The sequence below is a fragment of the Mustela lutreola genome, chromosome 10 (assembly GCF_030435805.1).
Source record: "Mustela lutreola isolate mMusLut2 chromosome 10, mMusLut2.pri, whole genome shotgun sequence".
NCBI lineage: Eukaryota > Metazoa > Chordata > Mammalia > Carnivora > Mustelidae > Mustela > Mustela lutreola.
In genome coordinates, this window is record NC_081299.1 from 36499557 (window position 1) to 36520702 (window position 21146).

General features: G+C 40.6%; 1 protein-coding gene across 1 annotated transcript in view; it reads right to left on the reverse strand.

Annotated features, from left to right (window-relative positions):
* Positions 1-356: 356 nt before the first annotated feature.
* The window catches only part of ATPAF1 (ATP synthase mitochondrial F1 complex assembly factor 1), a 30356-nt gene continuing 9566 nt past the window's right edge, over positions 357-21146 (reverse strand). The window contains exons 5-9 of the mRNA XM_059138239.1: positions 19441-19491; positions 18257-18304; positions 12786-12881; positions 10590-10697; positions 357-3188 (exon numbers count right to left, since the gene is read on the reverse strand). Of these exons, the coding sequence (XP_058994222.1) occupies positions 2994-3188; positions 10590-10697; positions 12786-12881; positions 18257-18304; positions 19441-19491 (498 nt within the window). The 3' untranslated portion in view covers positions 357-2993. The remainder of the gene's footprint in view (positions 3189-10589; positions 10698-12785; positions 12882-18256; positions 18305-19440; positions 19492-21146) is intronic.

Below are 21146 nucleotides of genomic sequence, written 5' to 3' on the forward strand. Positions count from 1 at the left end.
ACGGGACCAGGCAAACTATGGCCAAGTGCCAGACCTGAGGCCTGAGGGAAGAGAGACATAGGCAGTGGCCGGAACAGACCTGGAGAGCAGGGATCATCTTCTCCATCTCCCCATGTCAGCACCTAACACAGCGGCTGGAGCAAGTGCTCTGTAAGGGACTGCTGAACTGCCCTGAGCCCACAGCCTGCCAAGGTCATGCCAGGGAATTGGTGAAAATACACAGACAGTGTATAAGCTGGCATCTTGGCTTGCAAACATTACTACTTAGTAAGTTCCAATCTACGCGTCTTGAGGGATTCTCTTAAATTCAGAGTATTTAAATATAGGTACATATACATATACATAACAAGATAATGTTTTGGCTAAAATCTATGTCATTTATTTACTCAACAAACAACTGAGTATCTTCTATGTTCCAGGCCATGTCCTTGGCACTGGGAATGGAGATAAACCCTGGCCCTCAAGGAGCTCACAGTCTAGTGGGGGAAAAAGATACATACATACATACTTATACTGGAAAGTATGCAAAGGGAGAACACTATGGGGGGCAAGAGCAAAGGAACCAATCGTAAGTCTAATGTCCACAGGAAAGAAAGATCTGGCTAATGAGAGATTTTTCGTGACAAACAGACAAGGCAATGGTTCTCAACCTGTGACTGGTGAATGACCCACACTTGAATCATCTGGAGCACATATTAAATGCAGATTCCCAGCACCTCTGGCAAAGATTATGATCCAGTAGGTTGAGGGACAGGAGAATATGCACTTTAAAGTGCTCTAGGTAATTCTACTGCAATTTAAAGTTTGAGAACTTGTGAGATAAGGTTTGCTCTTGCCATGGCAATGAAGAATGATCTGCATGTTTGAAATGCTAATTTGTGTTGGTCTTTAAAGAGAGGAGGGGGATTAGAAAAAAAGAAGGGTGTTTACATTTATTAAGCTCTACCTTAGTATATGTATAAGCCTATTTAATTCTCACAATAATCCTATGAGGTAGATATTATACATTTTATAGATAGAGAAACAGAATCAGAGGGTTTAAGTAATTTGTTCAACAGCATACAGCCAATGAAACCCAACACTGACATCTGAACCCAGATTCATTTAACTCAAGCTTGTCCACTTTCTATATCATGTTGCACCTGGGTACAATTTACTGACTATTAACAATTTTCTTTTGTTCTTTGTTAGATTGCACCACGTAAATATAGAGAATAGCCAGATGGCATTTTGATCATGTCCAATGTAACTGTCCATGTATATATCCCTTTCTGGCAAGTGGGGATCTAGGGCAAAGCTGGGAGGAATGAGCAGCCAATTCTTATCTCTTTTCCACCTCTGGTGGAGATGTTATAAAATGTACTATGGCCAAGAACTGGGTCTATCTGAAGGGAAAGGCAAACATAACCACATACCCACGAAGGCAACTCCACCCAATGTCAAAGATCAAAACATCCAGACTCAAAAAATGAACTGTCAGAACTAGAGGCAGGTCCAGAATTTGCATTAGGAACACTTCAGCCTTTAGATAGAGGCAGGCAGAATTTGCATTAGGAACAGTTCAGCCTTTAGAGAAACTGTGAAAGGGTAGCAGCAATTCCAGGTTAAACAAACAATATCTCTTTCTATGCAGACTCAGAAGTATGACAAAATAAACACAGCTCAGAAAATAATGCAAAGTCCAAGTCCATCTAAAGAGCTTGGGGACAGGTCCAACCTATAAGCAAACTTCTGTAATAAAGAAAATACACAAACACACAGGCTGCAAGTACTGGTTACCTTCCCACTTACCAATTCGGGGTCACACAAGCAGACCTCGGGCAGGAGCAGCAAAGTGGGGCACGCCAGGTCAAGAAAAGGAGACACATAGTAAAGGGCGTTGACAACAATACTGGGAGCCCCAGGACCTCAGATTCAGAAGGCTGGTGTGTAACCACTGCCTTCTTCTAGTGCTGAGCCTGGAGCCACAGCAGTGACACTACAAACCAAATGTGAGTTTCCAGTGCTGGAGAATACCTTTCTTATTTTTTGCATTTCAAGCAACTGCTGAGTCCAAAGATGAGATTTACACTGACACCAAGGATAGCACATAGGTTAGATCTCACTGTTTGGTGTAAAAAGACTGTAAGCCAGACTTTATTTTATTGCTACATTTTCCCCATACCCAATATGGGGACATTTGCTTCCACTTACTTTTTCATATAGTACTGGCATGGCTTAGAGTTGTTTAAAACACATTAAATAAAACACAACATGCAAATCGAGATGGTTCCTCTCCTTTCAAAAGTGTTGATTTATTTACACTGCGCTGATTCACCCTCTCCAGATACACAGCTTCTAATAGGCAAAGTTAGAGGAGCAGGTATAACAAACTATGGTTTAGAAATGTGCAGGCACTGTACTTGTATGTTTCACTATACCTGAAATCTACTGACCCTCCAAACCAGCTCCATGAAAGGCAACTCTGGAGACATCTAGATGAAGTCTGAATCCTGATGGCAATATCTGGTCATTCTAGAGTCTAAACAGGATATTTGGGCTATACCTTTGGCCAGCCAAGGGGCACACAGGAAGAGTATGCAAAGCCCACATCAAATTATAGCAGGTCTTCAAGCTTACTATCCTGCCACAAATTTATAAATATGAAGAACTAATCATTTGGGAGCTATGAGGTCAAAGGGATACACAGCACAATTATACTGTGTAAAGTCACCATCCTGTGGATCCTTAGCTCTCTCTGGTTATGACCTCAAACACTTAAAAAGGAAGGCTTAAGTATCCTGGGATATAATTATCAGAATGTTTGGGTACATTTATTCCAGAATATCAAGTAATAGGGCTCACCTCCACGATTACTTCTTGTGATAAGCATACAAGGCAACCCATCAGAGATTGCTCCTTATAGCTGCTAAGCTCCCAAAAGTTCAAGGGGCCAGGTAGGCTGCAGAAAACTATCAGGGCTAAGCAGACTCTGTAAGCCAGCCCTCATAGCTCTAAGTCTTATTCTGGTTCTGGGCACATTTCAGTTCTGCTCCAAGTCCACTCTGCTCCAATTCAGCAATGACAGACATGTACTTGAACTCATTTGGTCTGAAGTTAAAGGTCTCCACTAACCCGTAGGTCTCCTTCCGGTCGGTGGCATAGAAGAGCTGAACTTGGTTGGCAATGCACTGTGCCTCAGCAACATTCTGTAAGGTAAAAGAACAGTGAGGTCGTTCCCTACAAAGGGCCATAAACTTCTGTGTCTGAGTCCTGTGGCAAGTAGAGGGCCTTACCTGAGAGTCACTGTTTCCAGAAAGCTTCTCTGACTCCCTGACATCCAAGTCTTGGTAAGGTGCCCCTTGTCTATGCCACCATATGTATCATACAATATTGTAACTGTCCTTTTCTCTTTCGCTTTTTTGTCCATCTTTCGTAGTATGAGTCCCTCAAAGTATATGCTTGCTTTCCATCCCTGCACATGGTCATAGCTAGTCAATGTTTGCTGAATACACTAACTCACACGTCTGAAATTTCCCTCTTCATTCAGTTCCTTAAAAACTGTTGTGTATTTTCACGGGGGAGGACAGGGAAGAGCAATAGTTACTTAGCTTCAGAACCAGTTTATGAGTCAGTACTAAGTTGTTAACTAACCAGGCAAACTTTTGAGTAAAGCCTGTTCCTGATACCACCTCAGCTGGAAAACTAGTGCCAAAGCCAGCTGTGCACTTCTACAATTTGTCCACAAATTCTGACACTTCTCTTTGAGGGAGCCTAGTTTCCCTTTCCTTGAGTGTAGGCTGTACTTACTGTCTTCCTTCTTCCAAATGGTGGGAGAATGACTTCTGCTACTAAGTCACAGAAGACACTGTAGCTTGTGTTTTGCCACCTCTCTTAAATTACTTGCTCTGGGGAAAGTCAGCTATCAAAGTCATGAGGATATTCAAGCAGCCCTGCGAAGAAGCCGATGTGACAAGGAAATCAGACTTCTTGCCAACAGCCTCGTGAGTGGGCTTGGAAGTGGATCCTTGAGCCCAGTCAACCTTCTTCAGAGGATTACGGCCTGAGCCAACATCTTGGCAGCAACTTCATGAGAGACTCCACACCAGAGACACCCATCTCTGCTGCTCCTGAATTCCTGACCCACTGAAACTGGGAGGTAATAAATTTTTCTGTTTTGTTTTTTTTTAAGCCACTAAGTTGAGCAGTAATCTGTTCTGCAGCTACTTCTTACTACTATATTAGCAAAGCTCCAGGGAAGAGAAGAGTCTGCCTTCTCTAAAGCTCAGTGGCAGAGAAATGGTGCACTCTGTGTAACAGAGGTGGGGTCTACTCTCAACACCTTACAAAACAATGTCATCAAACTATTATTACTTTTGCTTCCCATACATTTCCCTGGTCCCAGCTGGTCAGAGGCACTTACTCATTATCACTGTGTTTATATGGCTAAAGCTCAACCCCCCCAAATACTGGAAAATTCCCACTAAAACTAACTATCAAAAGTGTGCTATGTCTAGCTACAGAATGATGAAAATGGATTTATAAATACCAAAGGCTCCTTTACCTCCACTCCCTCCCACAGGGCTTTCAGGTCATTTCTTACTGGCAGGGACTAATCTCTGAGACTGGATTTTTAATCAAAAGCCTTTTTCCAAAACGCTGGCTATTTCAAATTAATAGAATTTTAGAACTAGAAGGGGCCTCAGAGATCACCCAGTCTTCATTTAATAGGCCAGCAATCCAAAGGAGAAGTGGTTCAGGGATGGGTCCAAGGTCATACGGCTAGTGAGTGGCAAACTGCATACGGCTAGCAAGTGGCAAACCACGGGACTACTAGACTGGTACTCCCTCTCCTTCATCCTGATCATCCTGATCATGGTGTGGCAAGATAATTAAGACTGATCAAGGTTGGTAACTCCACTTGATCAATTTTACCTTTCCTATACTCAAACATGCCTCAAGAGGAAACCATTTCTTTTTCTTTTTCTTAAAGACTTTATTTATTTGACAGACAGAATTCACAAGTAGGCAGATAGGCAGGCAGAGCAAGAGAGGAGGAAACAGGCTCCCTGCTGAGCAGAAAGCCTGATGTGGGGCTCAATCCCAGGACCCTGGGATCATGACCTGAGCTGAAGGCAGAGGCTTTAACCCACTGAGCCACCCAGGCGCCCCAAGAGGAAACCATTTCTAAAGCAAGTGCATTGCTATAGTTGGAGGCAGATACCACTACTTTCTGGGCCCATGAACTGTAGGGGTCCCTACAGTTAAATAACTGATTTAATTTGAGGCTCAGGCCAGTGGAGGTAGGGGTCGTTTCAGCTGTATTCATTCTAGAACAGTGCTGTTCAAACTGCAGAGTTGTAGGGGCTCTGTGGAGGTGTCTCAGGTCCCTTCACCTCTATTATAGCAGTTTTGTTTTTTTTTAAATTTATCTGATATAGAATGAGAGCAATTGAGAAAGAGAGAGAAAGAGAGAGACAGCACCAGCAGGGGAGGGGCAGACGGAGAGACAGAAGTAGCTTCTTCCACTGAGCAGAGAGCCTGACATGGAGCTTGATTCCAGGACTCTGGGATCATGACCTGAACCAAAGGCAGACACTTAACCTACTGAGCCACCCAGGCGCCCCTGTTTTAGATGTTGTATCAGAGATTTCACATAATAAGATCTTGTTTGGAGATACCGGTGGCTGAGCTGGTTAAACATCTGACTCTTGATTTTGGCTCAGGTCATGATCTCAGGGTCACGAGATCGAGCCCCACATCAGCAGACTCTTTCCCTCTGCTGAGAGTCTTTCCCTCCCCCACCTCCTTCTGCTCCACCTCTGTTGCTTTTGTGGTCTTTCTCTCTCTCAAATAAATAAATTCTTAAAAAAATAAGATTTGGGGGGCACCTGGCTCAGTTCTTAAGTGTCTGCCTTTGGCTCAGGTCATTATCCCGGGGTCCTGGATCGAGCGCCGCATCGGGCTCCCTGCTCGGTGGGAGGCCTGCTTCTCCCTCCCGCACTCCCCCTGCTTGTGTTCCCTCTCTCACTGTATGTCTCTATCAAATAAATAAATAAATAAAATCTTAAAAAAAAAAAAAAAGATTTTGTTAGGATAAAGGGTTCTGACGACTAGTTTAAAGACCACTAGTATGGTGGGTAAGGAGACGTGTATTTGTCTCTCAAGGGGGGTTATGGAACGCCCCCTCCCCACTGCCTTAGTTCTCAACATGAAGCAGTAGTCTTCTCCCTTTCTAGGACCTGAGAAGACAAACATTTAATTCCTATATTGGTCAAAAAGGAGATATACGAAAAAACTTGATTCCTCCCTTTCTTTCAATCTTCAGAGATACCATCACCTTACCAAGTCCTGCCCATTTTATTCCCTAATATATTTTTTAAAATATTTTATTTATTTATTTGACAGACAGAGAACACAAGTAGGCAGAGAGGCAGGCAGAGAGAGGAGAGGAAGCAGGCTTCCCGCTGAGCAGAGAGCCTGATTCAGAGCTCGATCCCAGGACCCCAGGATCATGACCTGAGCTGAAGGCAGTGGCTTTAACCCACTGAGCCACCCAGGCACCCCCCCTAGTATTTCTGCGGTCATTCTCTCTCCATCATCTTTACTATTCTACTTCAGGTCTTCACTATCTCTTGCTCATACTACTGCAACTGTCTCCTAAATGATCACAATGATCAGGTTAGAACTAAAAAATATTTAGGAAGTAAATAATTAAAACTAATAGCTTTGAAGTCCTACTCTTTACCAGTCACTCCCTGTTCAAAACCCTTTCATGACACTTTCATGTCCTCAGGATAGAGCCAAACCTCTAAACACAACCCACCATATCTTCTTTTTAATATATTAACGAGAGCAAACTGTTTGTAATACCTCAAGTCATTTTATGTGTCCTAACATGTACTTATGTGATTCCCCCTATCTGGAACATTCCTCTTCCCCTCCCCACTTTCTTTATCTGGTTAGACTCCTGCTCATGTTTGAGATTCAGTCCAGGTGTCATCTCTAGGACTTCTCTTTTTCCTCCTTCTGGGCCAGAAGAGCCCCTGCACAAGCATCCTAGCATTCTATCCGAGCACTGGCCGCACTCCAGTGAAATCATCTATTAACACAGAGGTGGAATCAAATAAGGTTTTCAAATATTCTCCTAAATTTCAGCATTAAAGTTATTAGTGCAGAAGTTACCTCTAGTTTCTGTATATTTCTATTCATTTGCTTTACTGTGTTTGGAAGTACTATGCCAAAGTGCAAATTCATGCACGAGTAGCAAAGGATCTTATGTTACATTTCTAAGTTTCCCATCTCTGAATTGCATACCCTTACAATAAATTCTAACATGTTTAGTTCTGTACTGCATAAGAAAGTCACAGTTAAATTGATTTCTATGAGGCAAATGTACGTTGTTTGATATGTTGCCCAGTATTATAAGGGCAAGAAGAAAATTTTCATGTTGATGAGGCCTGTGCAGCAGTGTAAGACCACCAGAGTAAGGTGGTAAAAATGCCATAATAGAAGGACCTCCTGTCACCTCCAGGGTCCACTTTCATTATGGTTAGATGGTGGGCTTTGCTGAAGAACAGAAACCAAAGCCTCTGTGTCACTCCATCCTTCTTGTGGGAAAATCTTAAACCTTATCTTTATTGGTAACTATATTCCCTCCAATCTCAATTTGAAACAGCCACACTCAGTCTACTACTATTTCCTAATAAATTAATTATAGGAACTTGAATTCAAGACCCTGAGATCATGACCTTGAGATCAAGACACTTGACTGAGCCACCCAGGCACCCCAGCTATTTCCTATCTTTTAAACTCACTCCCAACTTCAAAAATCCTTTAACTCCACCAGGACTCACAATTCTTACGGTCTCTAACTTTCTTTATGTTTCACTTTCCTCTTTATTCAGCCTGCATTCCATGGTCAATAATTATCATCATTCTTTTGCACTCACCTTTAACTTTCTGTTCCCTACTTACTTCATTAGACCACTTGGCTGAACCATAACCCCAGGTAAACACAAATCTCAGCCCCCTCCTCTCTCTACGCCTGTACCCACACAGCCATTTTCTCTTCCATTTTTCTAGACCACATGTCGACAATTTCTGTAAAGGGATAGCCAGTTAATATTTTAGGTTCTGCTGGCCCTACAGTCTTTGTTGCAACTACTTAACTCTGGTGTGGACGTAAAGCAACCATAGATAATATGTAAATAATAAGCATAATTGTGTTCCAATAAAACTTTATTTATAGACACTGAAATTTGAATTTCAAACACTTTTCACAGGCCATGAAATATTATTCTTCTTTAGTTCTGCCCCTCCCCCTCCAACCATTTAAGGATGTAGAACACATTTTTAACTCATGGGCCTTCTAAAAACAGATAATGGATTGGATTTGGCCCATAGGCTGTGGTTTGCTGATTCTGTCCTAGAAAATAATTTCACACTTTCTCTTTCTTTTCCACTCAATTATCCAACACCTATTCTTCCATCTTCACTCTCTGCTGCTAAGTCTTAGTCTTTTCACTAAGCATTCTGGAGAGAACTTCTACAAGATACCACCACCTCTCTCCATTTAACTGTATTTGTGTCCTCTTATTTTGGCTTCTCTCCTATTGTATTTCTGGCAAAGATCAATCCCTTAAAAATACTTCGAAAATTCTCTCGTCTTTCTCCTGCATTTCCCTCTCTACTGAATCTTTCCATCTGCATACAAATATAATGTTCTTTCTCTCATATTTAAAACAAAACACATTCTTGTTCCCACTTCTCCCTCGCCAACTAGTGCTCCTACTCTCTCCTCTTCAGAGAAACATCCTTGGAAGACTTATGTTTACTCTACAATTTTTCTTCCCAACCTCTTTTAAATGTACTCCAATGATGCTTCTGGCCTACCACTCCTCTGAAACTGTTCTTAAAAAGCTCGGTATGACTTCCACATTGTGACATCTAGTCAGTTTTCAGTCTTCATTTCATTGGCCCGACCAGCAAGTGAGACTTGGCCAGTCGAGTCCTCCTAATTCCTTGAAACATTTTATCTTAGCTTTCAGGGCATTTTACCATCTTAGCTTTCCTTCTATCTCACTATTCCTTTTTAATCTTCTTTGCCAATGCTTCCTCATGTCTCCAGACTCAGTTCTTAAACCTCTTTTCTTTTCATCTTCATTTACTTCCCCAGTGATTTCATTTAGTCTCATGGTTTTAAATAACAATCTGTATGCCGACAACTCTCATTATTTCTATCTCCAGTCTGGACCTGTCCCCTGACCTCTAGGCTCATAAGTCTAAGTACTTACTACTTGGGCATCTAATAGCTATCTTAGATTTAACATGTCCAAAACTGAGCTCCTGATCTCTCTCCCAAATCTGTTCCTACTTCATTCTTGTCTACCTCAATCAATGGCAACTCTAGGGGCACCTGGGTGGCTCAGTTGTTGGAGCATCTACCTTTGCCTCAGGTCAGGATCTCTGGGTCCTGAGATCAAGCACCACAATGGGATTCCTGCTCAGCAGGACGGGGTGTAGTCCGTTTCTTCCTCTGTCTCTACCTTGCTGTGCTCTCTCTCAAACAAATAAATAAAATGTTTTTAAAAAATGGCACCTCCGTTCTTTTGGATAGGATTTTGTGTGACTTCCAGCTGAGTGTGATGAGGAAAAGAAGAGTTCCAATTCTGTCCCAGGCTTGGGGCTTATTGCTACGGTGAAATACTAGCTGAGTGTCATCAATTTTTCCTTCTTTGTAAGTAGCTGGTAAGAGAGAGGACAAATAAGTGGGTATTGTACTGAAGAATCTTAGGGAGAAGAGGCACTACAGTGTTCACTATTTCGACATCCTGAACTTAAGTCCTGCCAGATAAATGAGATGGAAATGAGCAAGGACTAGATAAACCAGTTGTATAGCAACCATAAAACTACTCCTGGCCCTGAATATACAGAGAAAACAAACACAATGGGCATCACCCTCTACGGACATATGGTCAATGCTCTATCCCAGGGAATGGGAAAAGGGGGAAGGGGAATCATTATGTATGCTAAATATAGTACATGTGAACAGTGTGGAGGAAGAGAAAAGATTAAGAACCATTCCAGACTTTGAATTCATCCTGACACTCAGAAACCATTTGCGTGTCCACAGTCTCTTACTTGAAACCCCTAAGGCCAGATGTGTTTTGGAGTCAGAATTACTGTATTCTAGAAAGGCAAGAGGTGCATTATGTAACGCCCTATGGTCAAACACATTAAAATTTTCTTAGTAAAATGCGTGACTATTCCACACCAAGTGGGATTAATAAGGACTACAAGTGGCCTTCTATCAGTTTAAATGAAGATTTAGCTACCAAGTAAGTTCAACTCAGATAACGTCTTGCAACCAAATGAATTATGAGAACTTTGTTTTCAGAGCTTTTAGACTTCAAAATTGTGAGTAAGTGATTGAGTCAGTGATGGTACTAACTTCAACTTGGAAGAGCTCGTGCAAGACAAAATTATTGTCAGTGTTAAGAAATAAATACATGTAGGTCTCTGGAATTTTACCTCTCGTGATCTTTGACAGAAGAATAGTACCTTCAGGGCTACCAGGTAAATCCAAAGAGGTAAAAATTAATTCTTACCAGAAATGTGGGATCCATTTCTGCTGTCATCAGCACTATGCCCTTTTCTTCCTTAAGTTCAGGGTAGTGATATAAAACCAGCTGGCTGGTTGCAGCATCCCCTCGGGTCTGTAAGAGAAACACTTATCAAGGCTCAATAAGGTACCACCACACAAAACTGCAATTTCAGAGCAATAGAGAGTCTAGAGGAAATTCGGGCTCTTAACAGCCCCTTGGGTGGCTAGTGAGTCAGAGGACTAGTAGGTGGGGGGATGGTCAGGCTTGCCAAGGCACAGTGAAACTGACAGTTCGCAGTGTTATTTGTGTCTTCAATTGAAAAAGGTTTGGCTTTTTTCCCAGAGAATGTTTACAGTAGGCAGTGAATCCTTCATCATGGCCATATATTTAAAAACAAAATGGCACAAGCAGCTACCAAATCAAGTTCTAAAGAAAGCAATATGCCTGTGTAATTGCCACTTTTATGGACTAGTGCATTTCACAGTTGAAATCTACTCCCCTTGGCTGGCTCTGAAGACTGAGCTCTTTTAAGCTGTAGCGAACAGCTGGAGAGTTTGCACATGGGCCAGATTTATAATGTGCAGTTTTAAAATATAATATAGATGGGAGATGGGGGGAAAAGAAGAATGGGAACATCATAATTTCATGAAGAATGGACAGGGCACTGGTTATCAGACCTCAGTCCAGACTAGGAAGAGAGGTGGGGTTCAAAGTTAAAGCCCTTATATAGTGTAGAGGAAACAACTGTATGTTAAAAAAAGATCTCTGGGTTTCATCTTTAAATTTCAGCGGAAGTCCTTCTAATTATTAGCTAATTATTGCTTGGGTTCAGCTCATCCTTCAGTTCTCCCCTATAGGCTTTAAATATACTGATCATTTTAAAAAAAATATTTTATTTATTTATTTGACAGAGAGAGAGAGAGCGCGCACAAGTAGGCAGTGAGGCAGACGCGGGGGTGGGGGGGGACTAGGCTCCCTGATGAGCAGAGAGCCTGACATGGAGCTCGATCCCAGGACCGAGATCATGACCTGAGCCGAAGGTAGAGGCTTTAAGCCACTGAGCCACCCAGGCGCCCCTATACTGATTACTTTGATCATAATTACATTTCTGAATCTTCTTCCCATAGTCATCTATATGAGCTTCAGGAGGTCTCACAGGTCTCTAAGTCCTAGCATTGTCTCTAACAAGTGGCATAAGGGTTCAGCTCACAGAATGGAATCAATCAAATCCAGCTCTGCCACCTATTACCACACTAGGGGCTAACTTCTCTGAGTCCATACTCTTCTCTATAAATAGCAATAATAACAGTGACTATCTTCGTGGGACATCTGTGAGAATTAAATGACATAATATATACAAAACACCTGGCACACAGTAAGTACATCAAATGTTGGTTATTATAGGATGTGCCCAATAAATGTTATTTTATAATTCACCCAATAATCAAGTAAAAACTGCTCCCTCATTCTGCCTTTTCCTTTTTTTCCTCCCCCGCCTTTTTTAAACAAATGTAATACAATTTTAGGATACAATCACATGGGATACAATCATGAGCAAACACTCATTCTATTTTGCATTTCTTTAACTCCAACCTTCAAAGCCATTGAAACATATACTTTTTTTTTTTTTTTTTTTTTTGGCAATGTGGCCTCCAAATATAGAATGTCAATCCTAGTTAAGATCTGATTTAAAATAATGATTTCATTTTTAAAAGCTGCAAATGCTTTGGACTGAACTTAATCCAATATTTGAGAATAAAACAAAGAAAAAAAAGAAAGGAAGGAAGCAAACAAAACATCTCTGGAATGGAAATGATGCATCTAGCATCTCAAAAAGTGCTGACCCTTAATAAAATACAAGTAAAACATGGAGCCTAACGTAGGGTTAAAAGATAAACATCGCAACTCACCCATGTTTGTTAAGTGAGGCACAAGCAGTAAACGTTATACAGGTAGAGGGAAGAAACAGGAGACACCGAATGTGGTCAGAGAATATGTTTCGGGGTCTTTTCCAATTTCTAGGTATTGAGTAGAGCCTAGAAAGCTAGCCCAATATACAAAGTATAACAATTCATCAACACCAAAGCAAATACTGCTGGCAGTTAGTAGATACTCCGTGTCCTCAAGTCTCAGTAAGGGCTCACAGTCCCACAAAGGAGTAACCTTCTTTCTTCTAGGGGATGAGCACAAGACACCTACCTGAATATTTATAAGTGCAGTGAAGTGGAGTTCAGTACCTGTCCATTGTCCTACAAAGAACTCATAACCTTCCCTTCTTGGTAGTGCACAGAGAAACTGTGGGAAAGAGAGATGAATGAACACAATCATTTGCTCCATATCCAACTGCCTGTATCATTTATTCCATTTTTCCACTATTGGTTTTTAAACATTTTTTAAAATTATGAAATTTATGTGACAATTTAACAAATACTCATAAACTTCCCAACCTACCTATGAAAGAAAGCATTAGAGATCTAACTGAAGCTTTCTCTGTAACCCACTCTAATCCCATTCTAGAGTAACATTTATCCTGCATTTGGTGTCTGTCATTCCCTTTCAGGTTTTTATACTTTAAATGTACACACACACATGCATATTTATATACAAGAACTACTACATGTTTAAAAACTTAAATCTTATCAAACTATATGTCCATTTTGCAACTTGATTTTTTTCACTCCACATTACACTTTAGAGATTTACCTATGTTGATGAATACAACTCAAATTCATTAATTTTCATTGCTGTATGGAATTCTACAGAAATTTACCACAACTTATCTATTCTATAGATGAACACTTGAGTTTTTGAATTTCTAATCTTTCTAATGTTGCCGAGTTAACTTTGTTCCAATTATAATCATTTCCTATTCTTTTTTTCTTTTTTAAATTTTATTTATTTGACAGACAGAGATCACAAATAGGCAGAGAGGCAGGCGGAGAGAGAGAGAGGAGGAAGCAGGCTCCCCGCTGAGCAGAGAGCCCGATGTGGGACTCGATCCCAGAACCCTGAGATTATGACCTGAGCTGAAGGCAGAGGCTTAACCCACTGAGCCACCCAGGCGCCCAATCATTTCCTATTCTATCATCTGAGGCTGATACTGGAGCATGGCTATAAACACAAAGAATGATTAATTTTATGCTATAATGTTTAGAACTGAGAATGAGTGGTAAAGAGAATGGTGTCAGGACAAAACAAAGTATAATCACTCTAGTACGCCTTAGTCATGGAGCTGTCTCCTTATGGCCAACCACTCAGGCCAGATTTTATTTTATCTATTTTATTTTTCTTAGATGATATTAGATATTTTATCTATTTTATTTTTCTTAGATGATATAACCTCAGTGCCTAGCTAACATATAACTGATTTGATTTCTGTTGCTCCTGGTCACAGTGCATTTTCTAGAAGTTTCTATAAATGGAACCAAAGAATCTAAACTTCTTTTGGGTATGGTATCTTTCATTTAGTTTAATTTTTCATGATCTTTCCATGGTATTTCATGTATCATTAGTTCATTCTTCTTATAGCTGAATATTATCCCACTTTATAGGTCTATGTACACACAATCCCTCTCCCCCTACAATATCTTTATATACCTGTGATAGATATCTTTTAGTATTTGGTTATTAAAAATAAAGCTGCTATGAACATTTGCGTTATTTGAACATATGCTTTCAATTCTTGGGAAATATCTAGGGAGAAGAATAACTAGGTAGTATGGCAGGTATATGCTTAACTTTTAAAGAAACTGTCATTCTGTTTTCTAAGGTGCTTATACTATTTTACATTATTCTATCAGCAGTATATGAGAGTTCCAGTTCTTTCATACCCTCACCAACACTTAGTACAGTCAGTCTTTTTAGTTCTAGTCATTTTAGCGGTATCTCACTGTGGTTTTAATTTGTAATTTGCATTGTGACTAATAATACTGAGCATCTGCCATTCCACTTGACTGGCAAATTGTCTCAGTCTTTTGCTCATTTTTTAATTGGGTTGCCTATCTTAAGTTTTAAGAGTTTTGTTTTTTTTTTTTAAAGATTTTATTTATTTATTTGTAAGAGAGAGAGTGAGAGCGAGCACAGGCAGACAGAGTGGAAGGCAGAGTCAGAGGGAGAAGCAGGCTCCCTGCAGAGCAAGGAGCCCGATGTGGGACTCGATCCCAGGACTCCGGGATCATGACCTGAGCCGAAGGCAGCTGCTTAACCAACTGAGCCACCCAGGCGTCCCTTAAGTTTTAAGAGTTTTTAATATATTCTAGATACATGTCACTTGCCAATATGTGTCTTGTAAATATCTTCTCCCAGTCTGTGGGTTGTCTTTTCGTCTTCTTAACAGTGTATTTTGCAAAGTAGAAAATTTTATTTTTTATTTATTGTGGTAAATGAAATAAATAATATATAAAATTTATAAAATATATAAAAATAAATAAAATAACATTAAAAGTTATCATTTTAACTATTTTTTTAAAAGATTTTTTTTATTTATTTGACAAAGAGACAGTGAGAAAGGGAACACAAGCAGGGGGAGTGGGCAGAGGGAGAAGCAGGTTTTCCACCAAGCAGGGAGCCCGATGTAGGGCTCGATCCCAGGACCCTGGGATCATGATCCGAGCCGAAGACAGCCACCCAATGACTGAGCCACCCAGGCACCCCATCATTTTAACTATTCTTAAATGTACAATTCAGTGGCATTAAGTATATTCATGTTGCTATGCAAACATCACCATCGTCCATCTCCAAAACTTTTAATCTTCCCAAACTGAAATTCCAACCCATTAAACAATGACTTCTCATTCCCATTTCCCCCATTCCCTGGCAGCCCTCCATCTTTCTTTCTTTCTTTCTTTCTTTTTTTTTTTTTTTTTATCGTTCTACTTTCTGTCCATTAGTTTGACTATTCTAGGTACCTACACCTATTCTAGATACGTAAGTGGAATCATACAGTATTTGCCCTTTTGCGTCTGGCTTATTTTACTTAGTATAATGTCTTCAAGGTTCATCTATGCTATAGCATGTGTCAGAATTTCCTTCCTTTTTAAGGCTGAACATTCTTTTGGGTGTATATACCACATTTTGTTATTTCATCTATCAGTGGATACTCGGGTTTCTTCCATCTTTTGACAATTGTGACTAATGCTGCTATAAACATAAGAATACAGGGCGCCTGGGTGGCTCAGTGGGTTAAAGCCTCTGCCTTCAGCTCAGGTCATGATCCCAGGGTCCTGGGATTGAGGCCCACATTGGGCTCTCTGCTCAGCAGGGAGCCTATTTCCTCCTCTCTCTCTGACTGCCTCTCTGCCTACTTGTGATCACTCTCTCTGTCAAATAAATTAATTAATTTAAAAAAACACAAGAATACAAATAGAATATTTAAATTTTGATGAAATCTAATTTACTAATTTTGAATTCTTTTATAGTTTGAGTTTTCTGTGATATATTTAAAAAATCTTTGCCTGAGATCACTAACATAAGATAGTATTTTGTAGAAGGTCCATTTATATCTATGATCTATTTTGAGTTAATTTTTGGATACAATATGAGGTAAGTTTAGAGGTTCATTTTTTTTTTTTAAAGATTTTATTTATTTATTTGACAGAGATCACAAGTAGAGAGGGGGGGGGGAAGCAGGCTCCCCACCGAGCAGAGAGCCCGACGCGGGGCTCGATCCCAGGACCCTGAGATCATGACCCAAGCCGAAGGCAGAGGCTTAACCCACTGAGCCACCCAGGTGCCCCAAGAGGTTCATTTTTTACATATGGATATCCAAACTGGAGAGATTATCCTTTCCCCATTTAATTACCTTGGCACCTTTATTAACAAATAAATGACCACACATGTTGGTCTATTTCTGGATTTTTTGTTCTGTTCTATTGATCTATATAGGTCATCATTTTTTAAAAAATTTATTTATTTATTTTTAATTTTAATTTATTTTTTTAAAGATTTTATTTATTTATTTGTCAGAGAGAGTGAGCACAGGCAGACAGAGTGGCAGGCAGAGGCAGAGGGAGAAGCAGGCTCCCTGCTGAGCAAGGAGCCCAATGTGGGACTTGATCCCAGGATGCTGGGATCATGACTTGAGCCGAAGGCAGCTGCTTAACCAACTGAGCCACCCAGGCGTCCCTTTTTTTTATCTTTTATTTCTCAAGACTTCATTTATTTATTTGACAGACAGAGATCACAAATACGCAGAGAGGCAGGCAGGGAGAGAGGGGGAAGCAGGCTCCCTGCTGAGCAGAAAGCCTGATGAGGGGCTTGATCCCAGGACCCCGAGATCATGACCTGAGTCGAAGGCAGAGGCTTAACCCACTGAGCCGTCCAGGTGAAGACAGTGTGATCTTTATGCCAAGATCACACTGTCTTCATTATTGCAGCTTTATTTTTTTTTAAAGATTTTATTTCTTTATTTGAGAGAGAGAGCACAGAGGGGAGGGAGTAAGAGAATCAGACTCCCCACTGACCAGAGAGCCGGATGCTAGGCTCAATCCCAGGACCCAGGACCATGACCTGAGCCAAAGGTAGACACTCAACTGACTGAGTCACCCAGGCACCCCTGTAGCTTTATAATAAGCCTTGAAATCATGAAATGTAAGTCCTCTAATTTATGTTTTTGGTTTTTTTTTCAAAATTATTTTGGGGCAACTCCCTTGGGTCCCCTACCTCTTTGGGAGCTTTGTACTATCACTCAATAAACTTTGCTTCACTATCACTCAATAAACCTTGGTTTCTTGCCCACTAAAAACAAAAACAAACCTGTTTCGTTAATCTAGGTCCTTTGGATATCCAAATGTATATATTTTTAAAATGGCTTGTCAATTTCTTTAAAGTTTTTTTTTTTTCTTAATTTGAGAGAGAGAGAGAAAGAGAGAGCATGAGAGGGGAGAGGGGCAGAGGGAGAAGCAGACTCTCTGCTGAGCAGGAAGCCTGATGCAGGACTTGATCCCGAGACTCTAGGATCATGACCAGAGCCAAAGGCAGCTGCTTAACCAACTGAGCTATTGAAGCACCCCTATCAATTTCTTTAAAAAAAAAAAAAAAAAAAAAGCCTACTGGGATTTTGACTGGGATATTTACTCTAGAGATCAACGATGATAATACTGAATCATCCAATCCACCATCACAGTCCATCTCTCCATTTACTTAGATGCTTTTTAATTTCTCTCAGCAATGTTAGGAAAATCTTTCTGAAAATCCTAGAAATTATTACTGACACCAAATCAGATGGTCCACCTCACCAATTCCTTTTCCCTTGGGTCTTCTGGCAGCTCATGACTCCAACAATATCATAATTCCTTAGACACACACAGGCAGAATAGCATGGCCAAAAAGGAAAAGGCATTGGCAGTAAAACAGAACTTAAAGAAGGGTGAAAATGCAAAGAGCTCAAGTGTTGCCTCCCATGTTCACTTTTACTGACCGAGATCCAAATCAGAAAGGGCTGTGCTGTGTCAGAGAGCTAAAAAGCCTGAGCCACCTACTGGGACAAACCCACACGATCCCTTACAGCTTAAAATCTCACTTCTGGAGTTCAGTCAACACATGAGCATCTTTGTTAAATAAACAGAGTGCTATACCACATGAGACAGGATGGATTATGAAGGGGTAGGTCAGAAAACATCCTTGTTTGGCAGCACTGATAAGCAATCCTCATCTGGTCACTGGAAACTTACTGTTGGACAGGACTGAGCCCGGGACCAGATCAAGTCAAACTTCTCTTTCTGTAGGTTAGAAAAGAATAAAATTCAAAACCAATAAAATGTAAGGCTGCAATCACATTTAAATTCACCAAGATTTAACTCTAGGATGAAAATACAACTAAAAATATCTCTTACATTCTACCATTTATAAGTCCCTCTTATGACAGAGAGAAAAACCGGGTGGGTGTGTGGCTGCTCAATATCAGAATTATCCGTGAGAAGTGGATACTCCAAAGCCTCCAGACTCTGCCAGAGACTTCTGGCCACTGAGGCTAAGGGAGAGCCAAGAAGGCCTGTTCAAGCAATGAGTCAGCATTGCAGATCTAAAATATCACAAAAAGTGCAGATCCTTTTGGCCGTGGAACATTTCAAGAGCAAGCGTCTGTGTGTGTAAGAGCTGGGGTAGCAGTACTCTCAGAGCAACCACACGGCCCGGCTTTACTTTTCTGTCTCTAAGTTCTCCTCCTTAATCTTAAACTCATACATGTAAACTCAATGCTTGATGTAAACTTAACCTAAACGACTTCCTCTTCAGGGAAGAACAATTAAAAAACTAGCCAATAACCCAGAATGGCAAATGCTTTCTTATGCAGAAGTTAGTGTGAGGACGTTAACTAGAAGAAACTAACAGCACCTGACAAACCTCAGTGGTCAAGAGTGGCCACTGACTATCTCCAAGACAGCAATTTCAAGAAGGGAAAAATATAAAGAAAATGCCACTTGCTAAGGGAAAATGCCAGAAAAAGCCTAGGAAGAGGCTTTATAGTCAGCTCAGTAATAGGTCACTTATAGACAAAAGGGGAAGAAAGCTATGTTCGAGGCCCTGTCTGAAATTCCAACAGTGGCTGGAAAACACCAAAAAGAAGTAAAACACATTTGGAAATTGCTTAGCAACATGAACTTACACCATGCTCCCTTGTCAGAGAGTTGAGTCAAAGAGACATTTCTAAACCAGAAAGAGGGAAAACAAGAGCCATAAATATACCATATGGAGCTTCCAATCTTTGGTGCTTAGGGCATAATAAAAACCCTCGGAGCTATAAATGTAAGTTCTCAAGAGGCAATAAACATAGAAAAAGTAAAGACAACTGCCTGCTAAGGTTAGAGCCCTGACCTTCATGCTATAACACTTTCATTTTCCCCTCCAAACTACTTACAGGAATAACTGCATAGACCGTATCTTTTGCTGCAAAATACTGCTGCCAAATCTGTATAAAAAAGAGAGGGTGTCTGTGACATGTGGGTAATCTTTTCAACCTGTGTCAAGAAACAGTGACAGCTTTTCATTGCTCAGAATTAACACACTATTTGATAACAAGGAAAAAACCCCAATGTAATGCTTTTATTACTAGTACATGATTACAAAAAAGATTTAATACCATTTACTGTTCTAGATGATTAAACTGTAACTCTTAAAAATAAATTCCTGTCAGACAAATGGATTCCATGACCTTGTTAATCATTTCTCTCAAGATGTGCCTGTATGCAACAGACACGTTCTTTTCTCATATCTTCTCTTTTTCTCCCCAAAACCCATATTCCCCAGCCCACTGTGGGCTTCTCAGCCAGCCAGGACATCAGTCATTCAGAACCCAGTGTCTGGAGTCAGGCAGACCTAGATGCAAATCCCAGCTGCAATCATTTGCTGGCCATGCTACTTAGGGCCAATTACTGAAAATCACTAAACAAAAATCATCAGTAAAATAGCAATATTATCAATCTAACAGGATTATTGGGAGGACTAGTATATTTGTGCTTAGCACGAGAGCATTACAGTGCAAACCACAGCCAAGGTGCTCTGAGGGCAACAAAGACTCACTTAACGCAAGTTAGGAAATGAATGGCAGAGGAGGGGACACTTGAACTGTATCCTCAAGAATGATCAGGAGTTAGCCCAGTGAACAAGGCGGCTAGGAAGATAAACAGGTAGGATAGAAGACACACATCTTAAGTAAAGAATGATAGCATTAGCAAAGGCACAGAAGTCAGGGAAGGCATCACAGCCAAGGTGACACCCGAGTGAGCTTTTGAAGAACAGGGCCATCCTCCTTCAGAGATGCTCTGCTTTGCCAACATTTTCAATAAGAATTGCGGGGGGGGGGGGGGGGGGGCGCTAAGTATAATCTAACTAACACAGGGTACAGAAGGACTATTACCTCCCAGGACCTGGGCAAACCACTATCAGTGCAGCCAAAGGTTGCTTTCCCATTTTTATTTTTTTTACATGTCAGACAATCTTTTCATTTTAATGACAGCATAACCTGCTATTTTTATTTAATCTATTTTAGTAGATAGTTCATGAATCAAATGAAATTTATAGACAGATAGATGTTTCCTAACATAACTGACTTTGGTTACTCAAAATTATTTTAACAAACACAAACTTGTGTTTAAAATTATAGGTCTGCATGATATTCATCACACGATCAAGCCTCCTGGACCTGGCTTCTCTCTCTCTCCCCTAAAAAACATGGTTGGTGTCCGCTTTCTATTGGCACCTCTTCCCAAAGACACAGTTCGAGACTTTGCATAAGCCTCTATTAACACACGTTAGAACCCTATGCTGTTCTTGTCTGTTTCCGTCTCTGTCCTTCTACTGGGCTAAAACTCTTTGAGAGGAGGGGATTCTCTCATTTATTTCCATGTCTGGCATACAACCTGATATTTAGTAGATATTCAATAAATGCTTCTGCTGATATAAATGACACAGCACCCAAAGGAAACTCATGGCAATGGGCACAACTTTCCGAAGGGGAATAGGATGCAGAGTCAAACAGACATGGGTTTGAGTCCCAGCTCTACCCTAAGCTATTTAATCTCTTTAAATTATAGTTTTCTTGGTTGTAAACTGTAAATAATAGCA